The sequence below is a fragment of the Actinia tenebrosa genome, unplaced genomic scaffold (genome assembly GCF_029948245.1).
Source record: "Actinia tenebrosa isolate PJP-AT-01 unplaced genomic scaffold, QUT_ActTen_1.0 PGA_scaffold0__85_contigs__length_37466705, whole genome shotgun sequence".
Classification (NCBI taxonomy): domain Eukaryota; kingdom Metazoa; phylum Cnidaria; class Anthozoa; order Actiniaria; family Actiniidae; genus Actinia; species Actinia tenebrosa.
Genome location: NW_028292569.1, coordinates 12335829 through 12349873, shown reverse-complemented (window position 1 = coordinate 12349873; position 14045 = coordinate 12335829). Strand labels below are relative to the sequence as shown.

Sequence of the window (14045 nt, the reverse complement as noted above, 5' to 3'; positions counted from 1 at the left end):
AAATGGGCAGACAGACAGGATAAACAGACAGACAGGACAGACAGACAGGACAGATAGACAGGGCAAACAGACAGACAAGCAGACAGACAGGACAGATAGACAGGACAAACGGACAGACAAGCAGACAGACAGGACAGATAGACAGGACAAACGGACAGACAAGCAGACAGACGGGACAGATAGACAGGACAAACGGACAGACAGACAAGACAAACCAATAACTATTCAAAAAGGCCAAGGAACTCCTCCATTACCTCATCGTCGCCTGATAGAGACACAAAGTCAACCCACTGTTTTCTCCACCAGTTGCTAAAGTATTTCCTGTGCTTTTCTTCTAACGTCCCTCCAAATGCCCACATGGCGGCGTAACAAAAATAGTTCTCAAATTCACCAGGCATCAAGTCTTGATAGTTGGAAATAATCGCCTAAAGAAGAATAAACGAGTTACCTGTGTTGGGTATTGGAACGAGAGGGAAACATTTGACAATTGCTCACCTCTACCAGTGTCAATAAAGTATTAACCATTCCCATTTCATTGACAGGAACCACGTGACGCAACTGTGAGGGTTTGTTCTGGCCGGGAGGTGCACCTTTCTCCGGGGGGACGGATGTCTTGGATGCAAGATATTCTAAGGAAGGTCCAATGTATCGATCACACAACTCTCTTAGCACTTCTACTTCACGTTCAGGTCTTTTGGTCAGCCAGCGTTCTACTAAGAGAGGCCAGTTGACATCTGATGAATTTAACACGAGCATGCCCAGTGAAGATAACACCGCTGGACTAAGGTTGTCCAGTGACTCGAGCTGTTTAGTAAGACATTGAAAACAATACTCATTACGAAACGTCTTGCCAGAAGGAAGGTTTTTTATCGCTTGTATTCACAATAAAAGGAACCAAATATATGACATCTATGCTAGACTCACCTCCCATACAATGCGCAAAGCCTTGGGAATGAGGATACGTTCGTCGTTGGCAAGCACCACGGTACCTTTATCCACATAACAAGGTACAATACATGATATTAATATTGACAATATTCAATACGTAATAGAGTAGGGATACTCACCGGTGTTTTGGAATAAACGAGCTAAAGATGTCCATTTGAGTAGAGTCGATCTGTGAATAGAATAGAGAGAAATACATTGGCTATCCTCAGGTAAACCCATCAGGGCAGAAGGGATAGTACGTTTTCATGATCTACATACCGTGCCATCCATGTGAAGCCATTTCATCAGCGGCTTACTTGTTAACTGGTTTCTTGCCTCTTGCAAGCTGAGTTGTTTTGAGTGATTACGCAATGCTACAGCTAGTAAACCCTCCTTCCATTCGCTGAAATAAATATCAACCAGAAAAACAACAGTTAAGATGTGGTCCACAAGAAAGTGTAGAATATACGACAGTAATATTTACATACTTGGTGAAGGGATCTGCATATCCCAGCAACTCTTCACTCTCCATGGTCTCAGTACAGATAACATCCGTTTTAACTTGATGACCCATTTCTCTGTATGCTGCAGACAACGTCTTGATACACTCTGTCTTGCCACACCCACTTGGTCCAGTTACACAAACCTACAGCCAAACAACAGTCCAGCGATGAGCGAGTGAATCTACTGTATGAGCAGTTAATCGACACTTAAATACCTACCACTTGATGTGTCGCAATAAGCTCAGACAATTGAACAACACGGGACTGGAAGGACATCCCAGGCTGAAGACCAAGCTTGGATGTGGCTACTTTGATTGCAGATTCAATATCATCCAGCACTGAATACATCAAGGCGTTAACATTATAAATTAAAGGCTTCGTGTCATAGTACTCTGTTAAGCTCTGTAATCTGTAGGTATGCAATAGACAAACAGTTACCTACCTTCAAGTTTATCTTGAGCAGCCAAACCGTTTCCAATCTTGGGTGTTACTGGTATCTCATCTAAATTAGACACTGGATCGTTGAGGGCCATTTTACCCTTGATTACTCCATAGCTATCGAATATCATGGGTATCTGCACTATAGGGAACAAGTCTGATAACAGAGTAGCAAACATAATAGCATCACTCCCTGAAAGCTGTGGCATAACGGTGTCTCTGAAGGCAAGTACAACTGCTTGTTCCTCAATCCTCAGCATCTCTTGATCTTCTGTATTGTTTGACGTTCCCTCTCCTGAATCTAACAATACAAACAGGTCAGTCACGAACACCAATCCAGAAAGAGCAAGGTTGATTTACTTACCATCTGAGCCACCAATTACAGGCTCATTAACAGCAGCAACAGCCTCAGTAGCATCATTAGGTGAAGGTGATCTGCTATCATCAGGAGTTGTTCTTTGAGGGACGTTATTCATCGTGTTGACTTGTGATTCTTGCTGATATTGATAAAGATGAGTACCAGCTCTTATAAGAATTCTTTTCAAGCTCAATAGACCCCAGCTGGAACACTTATGCACACAGCGCGATGCATCACCCGTAAGTATCTTGGATGTGCTTGGTAACAACTCCAAACAAAGCTCCCTTAACGACACTATCTTAGAGGAGATGGCAGAAGCTTTGGTGAAACCCTGACTTGTAATCCACACCTCTAGAATAACGAGCCAATCTGGTCCCATGAGTGCAACGGGCCGGAAAAGATTTAGGATGTCCTTTGGCAGCTCAGACGTCGAGCTCTGGAAGGATGGAAAGAACCCAATGCTTGGGATGTAATCAGGGTATTCAATGCTTATCGAGTTTGTTAAGGTGGCAAAACAAGCTGCATCAGCCATCAGAGGGACTTCTTCTTGCTGGATGATGACGGTGGCTTTATTAGCATGTAGACCATCGTGTATGACTTGAAGGAGTTGTGTGAGGATTGACATGACTACAGGAGTGATGGACGAGATGTTGTTGAAACACACCCACGAACCTAGCAAAAAAACACGTTATGTATGACGTTAGTAAGCACTGGACGAGATGATGTACAAGCACACCCACGAACCTAACAAAAAAACACGTTATATATGGCGTTAGTAAGCACTGGACGAGATAATGTGCAAGCACAACTACGAACCTAACAAAAAAACACGTTATGTATGGCGTTAGTAAGCACTGGACGAGATGATGTCGAAGCACCCCCACGAACTAAAGTAGAATCTGTAGTAAATAATAGTGAAATTATCAAGCTACGATAGAGGTAAAAAATGCGATTGACTCACCAGAACTTGCTACGCCCCTGAATATATCAACCAGCATTCCACGAGTGAGACTCTTGGAAGAGTTGAAGGAGTATAAAGGGTAACCAGTAATCAGAGATAATTCCTTGACTGTTTCTGTTTTACCACATCCCTGCAAACCATCAGTTTATATCTCGTAAATATGTTTATTATCATCATCATCACCATCATCAATATTGATCATCATCACCATCAATATTGATAACGTATTAGATGATCATCATTGCCATCAATAGATGTTATTATATGAAGGCAAGAGTGATGTTACTTACGGGTATTCCAGTGCACAGACCCACAGCATTAGCTTTTACAGCCTTTGCTAGACCCACAAGACATTTATCAGTGAGTGGACTGATGGCAAGTCTAGAGACAGTACCCTGGTACTCGAACCCGTACTCAAACTGCATGTCCAGAATATCAGCCTTGCACATCTGGTTCTCTTTCGTACAGCTATAACGCGCATGCGCCAGCCATGCAAACCAGTCTTCCATGCTCTGGATATCTGTCCCCTCTTGAAGCTTTGTTACCAACTGCTGCACTAACTCTCTCTTGTGGGAAATTATTGTAATCAAATTGCTCATTTTCTGCAGCTGGCTTGGACTCAGATGAACCTTAGTCATCTTTTTATCTTGTTGATTGTCATTAGTAGGTACAGATTCAATCTTGTCTGCTGCCTTTCCTGATGAACCAGATATGTCAGACCGGCCGTCAATATCAATAGCGCTTGGTGTTCGATCTGGAGTCACACTAGTATTACGACTTTTCTTTCCTTCTTGATATTCATCTGCAATGTTCCCGTCAATACTAGTGCTTGTTTGTCTGCCATCTTTGACCTCGTCTACTTCAGCTCCTCTCATTCTCTTGGCCAAGGTCCATACTGTCTCTGTCAAGGTATCAAGAGCTTCCTTGAGAGCCGTTTTGTCGCCCGTAACAACTTTACCAACTGCCTCCTCAACTTTCCTGCACCAGTGAATTTGTACAGCAAGAAGAACAACTTGACAACAATTCTCCAATGACAAGAAGGGTTTCAACATCTCTTCAGACCTGACTGACACGTCAGTTTTATCGGTATCATTTTCTGTAGTTTGGTTTGGTTGGTCAGCTTGAGTTGTGTTAATCACAGTTATGAGCTGTTCAGTGAGAGTCTGTTTTATGGTGTTGATAAGGGTTGTCAGCCAGCCATCGATTGGACCATCACAGATTACAGGCTGCAAGCAACAACAAGTACCAATAGGGGTTTAGTAGAGGCTCTGTTTGATAACAAGTCTATCAGATACACACAAAGTATTCCCTACCTGCTTTAGAGCCAGCCTTTCACCATGGGTACTCACTACATCCGTGATTTGAAAATATCTCTGACCTTCAGCTTCAAACTCCTCGTAACCAAGGCAACCAAGATGTTCAAGAACTTTGAAGAGATATGGATTCACCAATCCTGGATCGTATCCTGATGAAGGAAAAACGATAGTGCATATAACAGAATACGACAAATACAACCGAATGAAAACATTTAAAATAGCTTCCCATCTATCTCAATGCTGGGAAAAAGCATGTCATATATGCATATTATTTACCTACCATTACATACTACGTGCAAGACGTCTTCATGAGATAAGAAATAGAATCGAGGAAACTTCTGACGTCTGCGTTCCAGGTGGGACAAGAGAGACTTCCAGCACTGCTGTAAATTCATGTTTAGCTTCTCAAGCTTGGTTTGGATATCTACAGCCAGAGAATAGTGGGTCGATTCTCAGTAAATAAAGGTTAAAAATATGACGATCATGATGCATGGTTATGATGATGTTGGTTATGATGATAACGGTGATGCTGTTTGTGATGGTAATGATGATGGTGGTTGATGATGATGTTAATGCTGATAATGCTGATGACGTTGATGGTGATGTTAATGTTGATGATGCTGCTGAAAATGTTGGTGATGATGATAACGGTGATGCTGTTTGTGATGGTAATGATGATGGTGGTTGATGATGATGTTAATGTTATGATGATGATGTTGGTGATGATGATAACGGTGATGCTGTTGGTGATGGTAATGATGGATATGATGATTGAAGATGATAATAGGAAAATAAAGTGAAATCATTACTTGTTCTCGAGCAAGCTTGAAGTACATTGGGATTTTTCTCAGTAGCTTTCATTAGGATCCTGAAGTCTCTATTGACGGCTGAAAAGAGATTCGTCTCGTGTGGCATAGCGATACGAAACTCCAGGCTTGTGAATACCTGTTATAAGGATAAACCAGCAGATCACGTTTAATGTAATGTGTACCTCAGATGGAAATGGCCCTGAAAGTCAAAAGCAGTCACTGTAACTACTACAGTAGATTAAACTTACTTCTTCAAGTTCGATCCATTTTTCTTGTACTTGCAGCCAGACGGTTAACACAGCTTCTATAGTCTGTAATCTCTTCTGCCATTTCATTATATCATCAGCGAATGATCCTGCTGAGCTTCCATTCAACATATTTTGCAATGAAACCTGTGTAGAAGTGTTTAACATGAGTGTTTGCGCGTTAAAGATACGCATTTCTGAACGAGTTTAAGACTGATCGAGTTAAAGAAAGGAGGGTGTGGTAACTGCATTGGCTGTACATAGAACTAACCTGATGATCTTCAAGCTCTTCGAATATTGGATCACAGTTGTCCAAGAGACAGACAGGACCGTTATCCTGGAAACAATAAAGAGAGTAGAGAAACATGAACGAGACGAAGGATTAGAACAAGATGAACATGATGCATTGATAATATCCTACCTGAGTGAGATTGATGAGTGACTGTGAGAATGTAGCCGATGCTACTGATGTTCTTCTTGTCTTACTCTCCTTAATACTGAACCCACCGCTACCATGGCTAGTCACTGATACCCGACTAGAAATGCCTCGATGACCATGCATCTCAAACTCAGAATCTTTACCGAACTCACTGCCTGTGTTCTGAAGAATAACAAAAGAAGAATTGTGGTAATGTGATGGGAAGCAAGCTTCATGATTGGCTGACTTACATCTTGATTGACTCCTGCAGCAGAAGAGCTTGGTCTCTTGTACCGGGTATGCGGTCTGACCTCAAAGATTTTACTTAGCCACACTTCTTCATAGGTCTTTAGTGAACTCTCAATCGCCACATCCTTCGTAGCTCTTTGTATAATACCACGAACCTCCTCGGCGTGATCTGAGCAAACATTACGAACCGTACGTTACAAATATAATTAATCAAAATCAGATGAAAAATGTTACAATTAAATACACTGTAAGTCACACAGCGCAATTCGGCACGGCAAGGCCCAATACGGCACGGCACGGCCCAATTCGGCACGGCAAGGCCCAATTCGGCACGGCAAGGCCCAATACGGCACAGCGCGGCACAAAATAATAAAGTGTATATGATATATGATAGAAGGTTCCATACTGTGTAATCCAAGGTCCAGTAGCTGTCCTAATGTCATACGCGTCAGACCTTCATTACTGATCTGTATAACACCACCAGCAAGACGTAATAACTGCTTCCAGTGACGAGGACGCATAGCTGACTTGCTTAAATCATCGATTATTGGTAAACAAGCCTGAAGAGGAAATCAGAATCAATGCTGAGCTAAAGTATGGGTTGGACAACGCCAGGTAATGTCTGAGATATACCTGTATATCCCAGATAGAGTCTTCCATCCCTTGATAAACGTCCCATTCATGAGCATCACTGGGTAAAGCACGTACAACATCAAGCTGGGCTTCAGTAGCTTTGCGCATGAGTCTTGTGTTAATCCGCTGCCATCTGCCTCGCTTCCATTCAGTATGCTGTTCTTGTACAGCACGGTACGTGTTCCATACTTGTCGAAGACATTCCAAGTTGGTACGCAACCTATAGTATGACATTAGTAAGTGTCCCTAATTAGCTTTAATAATCTTTAAGGATAACATGACCCTTTGTAAGTGATATGTCAAGTGGCTATGAACTTGTATGTCAGTTCCCTAATGAACTACATGCAAAAACAATCATGAAAGTGAATCGTAACAATCACACCACAACTAATAGGTCAAGAGAATATGGACTTGCATCTCAGTTCTTTGTTTGTGGGCGGTAGATAAAATATCTTTCGGCTAGTTCTGGAAAACACTATCGCAATCATTATCATCTCGTTAAAATCACTTACTGGGGAAGTATGGAGAAGTTTACCACGACTTTTTCAAAAAGTTCCTGCAGTTCAATGAGGTCCTGAAAAAAAAACACAAATAAAAACTAAGATGAATACAAATTACACAGACAGACAGACAAGTGGTTAAATCATATCGTATGGTGTACAGACGGACGGACGGACAGACAGATAGCGAGGCAGAGTCAGACAGAAAGACAGCAAATACATGCAGGATACAAACCTACCTGAGCTTCGCCTTCCATAGCTATCAGCTTCTTTTCAAAAGCATCCATGAGATTAAATGCTGCATAGATAGCACAGGTACGCTGGAACGCTTCTGATGTTGAAAACTGGCGGGAAAGAGCTTCACAACGATCACCGAATGCTTTGAGTTGCTGAAAAAGAAAAAACCTCTTGTTCAGAAATATGGCCAGCAAGAAAGCCGCGCGACTGGTCCATTTAGTTTTGCGACCATTTTCTATGGATAATATTGATAAGGACCAATTAGATGATGAGTACAGTTGTTACCTGAGTTACGCTGTTAGCTTCAGCCTGTATCCTGGGCCCAAGTCGTTGTTTAGCTTTGTTTACTTTCATCTTCAGACTATTCCACCTATAAAAGACAAACAGTACACGAGGCTGATACAGACGAACAAACAAACCAGACTAGTGGTTACTGAATACCTCTGAGGTGCAGCTGCGTAGAACTTCTGCGTCATATCTGGTAGTTTTTGTCCATATTTCTCTAAGAGAGAGATGGTTCTCTTCATTGCTATAAACTTGCTGTCCATTTCAGCCTGCTGTGTACTGACCTATTAATACATAAAGAGAACTAGTGTGAGCTAAAAACTAGTGTGAGGTGCCTCGGTGTTTCTAATGAAACAGTAATGATAAAAGGGTAAATTATACACCGTGAAAAGATGAAAAAACTTACTGACGTTTCGGACGCGAGTCCTTCGTCGGAGTAAAAGACGAACGAATGACTAGCGTCCGAAACGTCAGTAAGTTTTTTCCATCTTATCACGGTGTATAATTATACACCGTGAAAAGATGAAAAAACTTACTGACGTTTCGGACGCGAGCCCTTCATCGGAGTAAAAGACGAACGAAGGACTAGCGTCCGAAACGTCAGTAAGTTTTTTCCATCTTATCACGGTGTATAATTTACTCTTTTATCATTACTATTAATATGTGATCGCGATTAGCACTGTTCGTGTTGCTCCCTAATCCAACCTCATCAGCTACCGCAATGTACTTACCTCGTTGAAGACTCTCATTAAACGCATGAATGAATCAATATCTCGCTCTTGACCAGTAATAGCTTCGATACCAGGCTCTATTCTTTTCAAAAACGAATCCAGGTCATTTAAAGTCGTGGAGACCTGGGATAAGATGAAGATTCATGAGACATTAAACTTGTCAAAACAAGATAAGCGAGCTATACATTGTGTGCGACAATGTTACTCAAAATCCCTTGAGATATGAATAACAATGAAACAACCGCTATGTTGGTCGATCTAACGAGAGAAGCTAATGGAATGCTTTGTTATCGTCGACCAAGATGGTGCTTATGACGTAACATGCACATGCTCTATACGAAGATGATGTTTATAGATTAGATGAGAAGCCTCTACAAATGATAGTTACTTACTTGATCAGAGAGGTGCTTGGTGTAGACGAACATCCATTTGCTTGCATATGTGCCCAGAACCTGCTTAATGGGCCTCATGTTGACGCGCATCCAGCCAATATCACACCAGTCTTGTAGTGCACTGATCTCGTCTCTTGATGTCTAGTACACATACAACAAACACATTAAACAAGCATTATATTACCAATCAAATAGATATAGTGATTACCTGATAAATCTCGATCTCTCTGTCAAAGTCATCAAGGGAAGGAGCATTATCCTCTTTAACTTCCTTCAGTGATGTTAGCTTCTTTGGATTAAGGAAGGTTTTCTCTGACAAACCCATAGCACCGCTCGTACTGAGGGTTGATGCTGCAGCAGATGTTCGACTTGAACTAATCATGAAATATCAATAAGATGAATTAGGACTGGAATAGTGATAACAGACCTAAAATGAACACAGTCTATTAACTAGGAGAGCTTCTAAGGCTCTACTGTCCTATCTTTGAATTGTGGTTGCGCCCCGTTTTTATCACAAATTATATCAAAATATGTAAGAAGACTCTTAATGAATAGTAATGTCATCTTTTCACGGTGTATAATTTACCTTTTTATCATTACTGTTTCATTAGAAACACCGATGCAGCTCACACTAGTTTTTAGCTAGTTATATCTTCTTAGTAATATGAAAATAGGCATTTCAAAACTTGTCCCTCAGTAATCGTTGGCTACTGGCCCTATGCGTATCGTTCTGTAAGTGATACACGTTTCATTACCTTCTGACATCTTTTTCTCTGTCTTTCTTGGATTTCCCCGAGTGTTGTGACGCCCTGGATCGAATAGCTTCGGAACGGTTCATCTTACGAGGATGAGCAACGATGTTACCAGCTAAGAATTCTTTAAATGTCCTCTGAACATCCTGCATCCATAGAAATGCGTACTCACGGAACGTAGCAAGAATCTCCTGAAATATAACAATTAAGTAGGTTCGTCAGCGCGCAGCACTTAAAATAGTTGCGCATCATCATCATCTTTTCCCTTTAGAGGCGTTTCAGGCCTTAGGGTGCTTCTGCATAGGATGGGGAATCGCATGAAGTCCGATGCTTTCATCGTTACTCTTCTAGCCTGCTGGGTGTCTATACCTATAAGTACCAATGTATGTGTTCATAGGGGTTGAAATAGGTGGCTCTTAATTCTACAACAATAGCAACATTCACATAGAGTACACACCTTGCATTCTTCGGCATTTTGTTCAACTACTTCTGTTATTTGCTGAGCAAAACGTTGTATGTTTTGATCTTCACTGATTGCCGCCTTGAATGTCTGGAAATGAAAATAACAACTAGTCAGTCTGTTATCTCAGTATTATATATAACACTAGGATAGAAGTTACCTTTCTGTGGCTATCAACAGGAGTAACAAGATCACCTCTGTTAAGAAAGTCTTGTAACCAGCCGTTAACAAACTCCTGGACGCTGTGAGAAGCTGAATGGTCATCCAGGGTTGGGTTAAACGTCACTTCAAGCCCAACCAGCTCTAGGCGAATAGTCAGGATGGGAAGAGCGGATATGTCCTGATGAAGATATAGAGAATGGAGGACATATATAAGAAGAGTTGTAAAACACTGTACTGCATTGTATGATATTACCTACCCTAGTAAGGTTGAAGTGAACGATCTGGTTCAGCATTGACTGTAGTGACGTCAGTGTTGATTCTTTTAGACCTGCAAGTATGACGTCACTTACATACTGGGTGTAGCTTTGCCATGATGGTGACGCACGACTGATCTGCACGGCCTGCAAGTGCATCATATAATATACCTTACCTTAATGGGTCAAGTAACTGGTGATAGTCATGATTAATATGGAATATACCTCAAATGTAGACTGAAGCAAAGCATGTATCCTGTTACCACCAATGATGATAGTGTTGTTATGCATGTCGTAGATATCTCTGAAAGGAAAAAACAAGCTGACCGATAAATATCTGAGATATAACTACGAGATATCATCAACAACTAGGGTTATATTACCTGTGAAGTGAATGTAGTTCATTCATAGAATGTGTGGTGTTGGTATCCCTTGGTGTAAACACATCCAACTGTCCATTCATAGACCATGATCCTGCGATGTTACAGATCTCTTGATAGTTACCTTGTACAATACCAAGGTTATAGTGCACGTCATCACAGACCAGAAACGACGCATGCTCGACGAAATCAGCTGATTCTAGAGTCTTCCAGGAGTACTCATGGAGACCTTGGTGGAGAAGCTGAAAATCACAAGGATGTCACGGGAATTAGCTAGTAAATATTTCATGGCAAACCTCTCTCTTACTTATAGATGAACCCTTTTCAGCTATACTTGCCAAATAATCTTTCTCGCCCTCGATTAAGATTAAGAAGGATCCCATTTGACGTTCGGCTGGTGAGAGAAGCAGGTAGTGAGATTAGTTAGAGAAACATACCTCTTCAATCTTGGCCATCTTCTGCTCGAATAAAGGTTTCTCAAATTGCTCCATAGTTGCTATGATGGAATTGTAACGAGACACGATGGTATCAAGACGAGCAGCGGTTGACCTCAGCAGACCATCATCAGTTGAACGTAATAAGACACGCACGGGATCAGGTAGGCGTACGTTGAATGGTGGCGAGGCCAGATAATGGATCTCTCGTAACAGTAACAACAGATCTGGATCAAAGTTGACCTGGATCATTGGGGTCTTGCTGGTAGAGTTTACATCTGTGATCTGATCAAGATATCAATACCAAATAAGCTCCTTGTAACAACTGCTACTATTGTAACTACTGCACTGACTTCACCTACAACTACTGTAACTACACCTACGCCAACTGCAACTACACCTACTGCAACTACACCTACAACTACTGCAGCTACACCTACGCCAACTGCAACTATACCTACTGCAACTACACCTACTGCAACTAAACCTACGCCAACTGCAACTACACCTACACCAACTACACCTACACCTACTGCAACTACAACTGCTGCACTAAAAAGAAAGTCGTGTATTTAAAGTAATCTAGACAATCCAATTCCACTTGGATATTTTCTACAATGACCAAAGGTTTGGAAGCTTTCTTACCAATAGCGGCTGTTTAAGTTTGGCTCGCAGCTCTGTTTGCATGTCATTCTGCCATTTGCGAAGGGAATCTGATTCACATCTGAAAGAAATGCCGCAAGAAAACAGAGAAATTCCTTAGTAAGAAATTTTTCTATTCTTCCCCATACTCCAGGAACTACCTGAGGTAGTACTAGGGTTAGAAGCTCATTTGTTAATGACAAGATCGATTCATTTTTCTATATTGAGCCACTGAATGCTAAAGAGACAGAACACAAGAACATAGAAAATCTGTGAGTTCAATTTCTTTTCATCTTGTGGGAATTTTGAACCCTGTAGTACTCACTTTTCAATGTCTTTGAGTAAATCAGTGAATGTATCTCTCAATCTCCATCCTTGATCCCCCTTCAGTGAGGAGGGTGACACTCGGCTCAGTCGAGACATAGGCTCCTATTGAAAAGGGAAATATTCAATAATACTCAAACGATTTTCTGCAAACCAAATATCTCAGTTACCTGTATGTGTAATTTCAGCCCTCTGAGCCAAAGCACTTTACTCGCCACAGGGGGGAGGTGTGGGTGTGATGGCGGGTTGTTTAAATGTTGTTGGAAAAATGACCTCACTTGAATCAAATCATCGGTAAAACCTTTGACCATGTTGCTGAAGATATCCTTGAGATTTGTCTGATAAAAGGTTAGAAAACAGTAAGACTCGTATAAGACACCTGAATTATCAGAAACAAATGATTGGCATGACATATGAAGACTTAAGACCATGTAAGTTATGTAGGAAGAGTTTAAAGTCTTCTCATCAGCACACCATTTAGCAGGTGTATGCAGCCTAGGCACTTATCAAGGTCAAAATGGAGCATCTTGTTTTAAAAACGTCTGTCCACATCTTAATTTTGAGTTGAATTCAGTGATGCGCACTTCTCCGTTTTTAGTGTATTTACGATAACAAAGCTAAAGCTGCAGTGAATAAAGCCACAACCTGATTAGGGTGTGTTATTTGCTGTGGACTGCGCTCAAACACACTGACCTACCTGGACCATTTCTCTTCCACTTATCCCTTCGAACACTTCAAGAAGACGTAGTCTAGCTCTGGTATCCCAACACTGCTTGAAGCTCTGCCGCAACACATCAGCTAAATTGAACTCTAGATCCTAACATGAAATGAAAGAGAAGAATCAACCTTAGATTAGAGATTAGAACTATGTGTGCCTTGGATGGGGTCATTATACATGCGCTTACCCTTGTCACGGATCGAAATAAAAAGAAATCTCTCTCAAAGTGTCGTGTTTTGTCAACGTCCAGCACGTCCTGCAAGGTAGAAACAAAATGAGTAATCAAGCCAGGTAATTAAGCTATTGCATCAAACAGAATTATCACTTTCTTGCTTGCTTACTTGTGTTACTTCTTTGAAGGATTTAATAGCTTGTGCAAATTTGCCATGTATTTCTCGTACAAGACAATCTAGCCCATCTCCACCAGCACCCCCAACCTCAGCTGTACACGTCAGAAGTTCAAAGTGTCTTGTTGTCTGAACCAACTCAAGAACATCATTACAACGCTCCATAAAGTTATTCAAACTAATGAAACTTGGGTGATTTCGAGGTGGCCAGGGCGAGTCTGTCCACAGTTCTGCCGCTAGATCATTCATGCTGTCTGTAAGATGGTCGGTACGCAAGAACAGTTTGCCAGCTTTGGGAGTAATGCTATCGATGTAAAGTTTACTGTGCCATATGATACCACCACTATCAACACTACAAGAACATGGTAAACAAAAAGTTATCATTCTCATTGTTCCTAATCAATATCAATATCAATATCAATCTCCTCCTCACCATCATCCTCATCCTCCTCCTCCTCACCATCATCCTCATCTTCCTCCTCCTCACCATCACCCTCCTCCTCACCATCATTCTCATCTTCCTCCTCCTCACCATCATCCTCATCCTCCTCAGCATCATCCTCATCTTCC

The 14045-nt window shown here is 41.5% G+C and overlaps 1 protein-coding gene across 1 annotated transcript in view; it reads right to left on the bottom strand.

The window, feature by feature from the left end:
* The window catches only part of LOC116297141 (uncharacterized), a 29334-nt gene that overhangs the window by 12297 nt on the left and 2992 nt on the right, over positions 1 to 14045 (bottom strand). The window contains 41 exon segments of the mRNA XM_031705304.2: positions 255 to 425; positions 496 to 804; positions 925 to 989; positions 1068 to 1077; positions 1079 to 1117; positions 1207 to 1330; positions 1416 to 1573; positions 1650 to 1768; positions 1873 to 2169; positions 2233 to 2898; positions 3188 to 3317; positions 3478 to 4413; positions 4501 to 4652; positions 4784 to 4927; positions 5313 to 5448; positions 5561 to 5704; positions 5829 to 5894; positions 5979 to 6158; positions 6227 to 6393; positions 6631 to 6784; positions 6858 to 7077; positions 7370 to 7431; positions 7597 to 7746; positions 7880 to 7964; positions 8036 to 8163; positions 8611 to 8733; positions 9003 to 9143; positions 9211 to 9376; positions 9758 to 9945; positions 10212 to 10304; positions 10375 to 10554; positions 10634 to 10777; positions 10856 to 10934; positions 11014 to 11252; positions 11448 to 11729; positions 12090 to 12168; positions 12412 to 12515; positions 12581 to 12748; positions 13108 to 13227; positions 13316 to 13384; positions 13470 to 13827. Of these exon segments, the coding sequence (XP_031561164.2) occupies positions 255 to 425; positions 496 to 804; positions 925 to 989; positions 1068 to 1077; positions 1079 to 1117; positions 1207 to 1330; positions 1416 to 1573; positions 1650 to 1768; positions 1873 to 2169; positions 2233 to 2898; positions 3188 to 3317; positions 3478 to 4413; positions 4501 to 4652; positions 4784 to 4927; positions 5313 to 5448; positions 5561 to 5704; positions 5829 to 5894; positions 5979 to 6158; positions 6227 to 6393; positions 6631 to 6784; positions 6858 to 7077; positions 7370 to 7431; positions 7597 to 7746; positions 7880 to 7964; positions 8036 to 8163; positions 8611 to 8733; positions 9003 to 9143; positions 9211 to 9376; positions 9758 to 9945; positions 10212 to 10304; positions 10375 to 10554; positions 10634 to 10777; positions 10856 to 10934; positions 11014 to 11252; positions 11448 to 11729; positions 12090 to 12168; positions 12412 to 12515; positions 12581 to 12748; positions 13108 to 13227; positions 13316 to 13384; positions 13470 to 13827 (7345 nt within the window).